At 40.6% G+C, this 4,416-nt stretch overlaps 1 protein-coding gene across 1 annotated transcript in view; it reads right to left on the bottom strand.

Annotated features, from left to right (window-relative positions):
• Positions 1-1,044: 1,044 nt before the first annotated feature.
• The window catches only part of GPNMB (glycoprotein (transmembrane) nmb), a 16,303-nt gene continuing 12,931 nt past the window's right edge, over positions 1,045-4,416 (bottom strand). The window contains exons 10-11 of the mRNA XM_010085704.1: positions 2,029-2,116; positions 1,045-1,198 (exon numbers count right to left, since the gene is read on the bottom strand). Of these exons, the coding sequence (XP_010084006.1) occupies positions 1,045-1,198; positions 2,029-2,116 (242 nt within the window). The remainder of the gene's footprint in view (positions 1,199-2,028; positions 2,117-4,416) is intronic.

The raw sequence follows: 4,416 nt of genomic DNA, 5'->3' as shown, positions 1-4,416 counted from the left end.
ATGAATGAAAAGAGAAGGGGGAATGCTACCCCTTCCTGCTATGACCCTCATTCTGCTGACCCTTTTCCATGGAGTACTTATCTGCCCTCTGGGGAGCAGTGATGCCACTCCTGTGTCTCAAGACCAGCAGAAAAAAGGGAGACAAAGACAGCATCAGCAATTGTGTCTAAGGATTCTTCTACATGGGACTCAGAGTAAAAGTTTCAACAGGGAGAGCCAAGCAGATGGGCCTCATCTTGTTGCTCGGGTGTCTGTGGTCTAGTTTATAGTGAGGCTTGTGCACTGGTAGCCATGTCCAGTAGGAGACTAAACGTGTCCAGCCCTGTTTTCTGGCCTTGAGGCTAACTGGCATGTAATGAGCTGCATCTATTGAACCCTGCAAAACAGGATAACTGCTGCCAAATTCCTGGTGGGGAACAGTGCCTCTAGTGATTCCCAGAATCTGGGGTTTGCTTGGTGGGGAGCTAGCCTGGAGCAAGACTGTGCTAGGACCTCCTGAACAGTGTAACAGAGTCAGTGGTTCAGTGCCAATGCCTGGGAATAGGCCATAGCACGTTTCATCCTACAGACATAACATGTGCCTGCCCCCTGTGTCTTTCTTTCTGGCAAAGGCATGAATCCTACTAAGGCAGTAAGCAGCTATACTGGACTGTATTTAAGATTAAGTATTTACAATGGGTTTTTTTCTTGTTTGTTTTGGTTTTTTTAAAATTAACCTTTTTTTCCCCTCCTTCAGATTATGAATTTGATTGGTTTTGCAGGTAGTTAACCTAGAAGTAAGAAAACACAGATAAGGGAGGTGGAGTTGTTATTTATTCAGAAGAATGTATCTTTGATCACAAGCAAGATCAGCAAGTGCTCAAAACTACCTTATTGTTTTCTACAAAGGACTGTTTTAATATTTCTAATTGCACCAAGCCCCCAAAAGTTATCATCCCATCTATTTGTGCTTTCACCTTACCCTGTTTTTTTTATAACAACAAGAAAACCCCATCAGATAATAAGTCCTGTACCTAATCTAGTAGTCAGTGTTAGACTAAACATTTAAACAATGCCTGGTTTGCTTTTCAGCAAAGGGTTTCTCTCAGTGCTACTAGAGAAAAAAATGGCTTTGAAATTGCTGAAGTAAGCAGATAGTCCCTCCTGGTTCTCTGCTTGTGCTGCATTTCTCTCAATAGGCTTGTATTGCTTGTATCTCCTGCAAGGAATGTGCACAGTTAGTTGCTGACAGACATTTAAACAAAAGTCCACATTTAGCATGTGTCCAGTGCAAAAGAGTTAATTTCATACTCATCACATAGATTCTCTCTGCTCCTTCCCCCTTCAATCCCATCTAATGGTTAACTGCTGTAGGTCATTAGTGGTGAGGAAGGCCTGGTTAATGAGAAGGCTCTGTTGCTTAGTGGAGTGGAGTTGCTCTGTGGAGGTGTTTCCTTTTCACCACTGACTGTGAAGCATGAGCACACTCATGACTGGGGAGACTTGGTGTAGTGTTAAAAGTTTCATGAGAAACATCCAAGCTAATAATGCCGTAACGTGTGCTTCTGTTAACTATTCCCCTGCATGCCCAGCACCTTTTTCACAAATAATTTGTTTTCAGTTTTTTAATGAAAATTTTGATAATTCCCGATCTGTCAGTCATGCACAAATACCTCTTGTAAGAGTTTTAGAGGTAAATATAATTCAAGTTTGTTAGGGTTTGCTGCATATATAAATTACATCATGCAGTTTGAGTTTGCTTACTGCTTACGTGCAGATCCCAGGCCTTCTAGTATTACTGTTTGTGCATATGAGCACAGAATGTAATTTTCCATGGAAGCCTTTAATATTTGCATATTTTCCAATGGTTTTTGTGGCTTAAGCCAGTAATCTCATTTTCTTGAATATTTGCCAGAATATTGGTGAACAACAATAAAAAAGAAACAAAAATATAGCTAATTCAAACTTTGGTTTTTGATTTTGTTAATTTAAACTAATATTTTTGACAGTTCCTTGAACAGATTTTAATCCTAGAAACCAGCAACTTACTTGTAAAGGACAAAAGCCCCAATGGCGGCGAACACTGCCAACAAACCAAGGAAGATAAAGACCCCTTCTGTTGTTCCTGATGATGATCCTAGAGTTCAGAAAGTAGGTTGATTGAAAGTTAGCCTCTTTTACGGTGAGAGATTTTCTGAAGAAAATGTCACTTTTACTTGAATGCTGTACAGATTGAAGTACACTTAATACTTCTAATATGCTAAGTATTGGAGGTCAGTGACTTCGGCAGGAGGCGGTGCTTTCACATCCTAACTGGTTTAATTCTCAGTTCCACCAGAGTGTGAGTTGGGCTCTGCCAGTTTTCTCATATGACCCATGCTCCTGAAACACATGGCTGCCCTTCCAGCACAGAAGGGAATGGAGGGTCTTGCTGGCACCCCACAAGGCGAGGTGAATTTGCTCCTTGCCAATTGCTATGCTAGGGAAATGTTTACACTGAGAGTGTACGAGATGCAGTCTCTTTACAAGCTTCAATGTTAGAACCAGCTTCAGCTTTCTTTTGGGGATGAAGGCCAGGGGGAAAGGAAAGGGGATAAAAAAGAGGTTTCTTAAATGTTATTGTTTGTTGCAGCCCCACATGCTCAGATGGCAGAGCGTGGCTGAGAGCCTAATGGACTGAAGCTTGTTTGCCTTATCCGAGAGCTGAGGGCTTTGCTTTTTGAACATGCTTATTCTGGGAAATTAACTTTGGGCTCTGCCTGTCATTGAAGGCTCTGCCTTCTGGTTTGCTATCAACCATTTCACTCACATCTGCTCCTAATTCCCTCATATCTGATGGAAGAAGCTAAATCATTATAAGTTGGTTTGTTTGTTGTTGGTTTTTTTTTGTTTTTTTTTTTTTTTAAAATTTGTGTTAAATATCTTAATTTTCCAGTTCACAGCCTGTAACTTTATTGAGTTTCTGACACTGAGACACATTCCTGGTCCTCATAGTAACAACAGTGTTTATACAATGAAGTAACTTAGAGGTGCATGTTGGGTTACCTTTCCAGTTATTAGTTTATAATTGCTGTCTATGAAAATCAAGATACCAAAGCAGCGTTTACCACTTACTTGGTAAATGTGCCTCATATATTTCTCAATTTGATACAATTGTTTGTGAAGGCTTGACTTCATTCCTAGTTTACACAATATGTTTGGTGAGACTGTAGGGACTTACTTTATTTTCTGAAAAAGCTAAGTCCTTGGACTAGTTTGCAAAGCAACATGTACTGATGGGACAGGTCTAAATCATAGGACAGCAACCCGTTCAATAGCAGTTTAAGCAAGTTAAGAGCAGATGTTTTGTATAATGCCTACATAACCCATGTACAGTCCTGCCAAATTTCAAGGGCCAGATGTTTAGGCACCAAATACTCAAGCACCAAATTATGGGATTTTCAGAAATTCATAAATACTTGCCTTCTCTTGAAATGAGTGGAAAATTGTGGCACATGAGAAATGTTTGCAGATGTTAGACAGGCTCCTCCAGAAGTTGTCTCAAAGCAGCAATCTCTCTTAGATCCTAATTCTGCTTTGATTATAATGGAAGCCCCAAACGACAGCTTAGCTTTGCCCTCTGGAGGAAGCCTAGGAAGATCAGCCTTGTTGGGCTAAAGTTAGCCTCTGTGAATACAGGTTTGAAAAATCCTACTGCATGCTTATTTTCATCTTTAAGAGCCAGAATCCACTTAAAGGTCAGACAGTTTGCCTTAGTCTTCATGAACTGATTTCAGTACAGCTAAATTTATACCTAGATTAAATAAAATCAGCCAAAAATACTGTGGCAAATGACTGCAAAGGATCATTTGCTTGTCTGATAGTAATTAAAGAGTTCAGAAAAGTCACTAGGACATTGTAGTGGGAGGTCAGGTGGGCGATGGAATGGGAGCAGAGAAACAATATGATCGTTTTGATGTCTGACTGAGGCTGAGTTTAATACCTGTTTCTGTCAAAGACTGCTTGGATGACCATGAGCAAGACACAGTGATGTTCATCCAACCAAAGGTAAACCTCCTGTTCTGAAATAGTCACCCTGGGCAGACTCTGCAGTTAATCAACGTTACAGAGATCTTTCCAGAACCTGATTCATCTTATCCTCATGTAGAAATAGAAACCTAGTCAATGCCAATGAGGTACAAAGAGGGCCCAGGGCAGACAGCTCAGCTGCAGACTTTGATTCTGTCTCAAGTGAGGTGAATTCCTCTCTCTCCTATTTCTCCATGTGTGGAGTAGGCTGGCTGGCATGTCCCCCACCTGCTTTTCTGCCCAACAGAATTACTCTGTGGAAGAATATATTATGGCTTAAGAACTAATCATAATCTGTGATACTGAAGAGTTTGTATAACTACTGGACTCATTGGATTGTAAACATAAATCAAAGCAAGTTCTAACATC

Source organism: Pterocles gutturalis, unplaced genomic scaffold, assembly GCF_000699245.1.
Source record: "Pterocles gutturalis isolate BGI_N339 unplaced genomic scaffold, ASM69924v1 scaffold20175, whole genome shotgun sequence".
Taxonomy (NCBI): Eukaryota; Metazoa; Chordata; class Aves; order Pterocliformes; family Pteroclidae; genus Pterocles; species Pterocles gutturalis.
The sequence above is the reverse complement of the archived record's forward strand: the minus strand, read 5'-3'. Positions and strand labels throughout refer to the sequence as shown.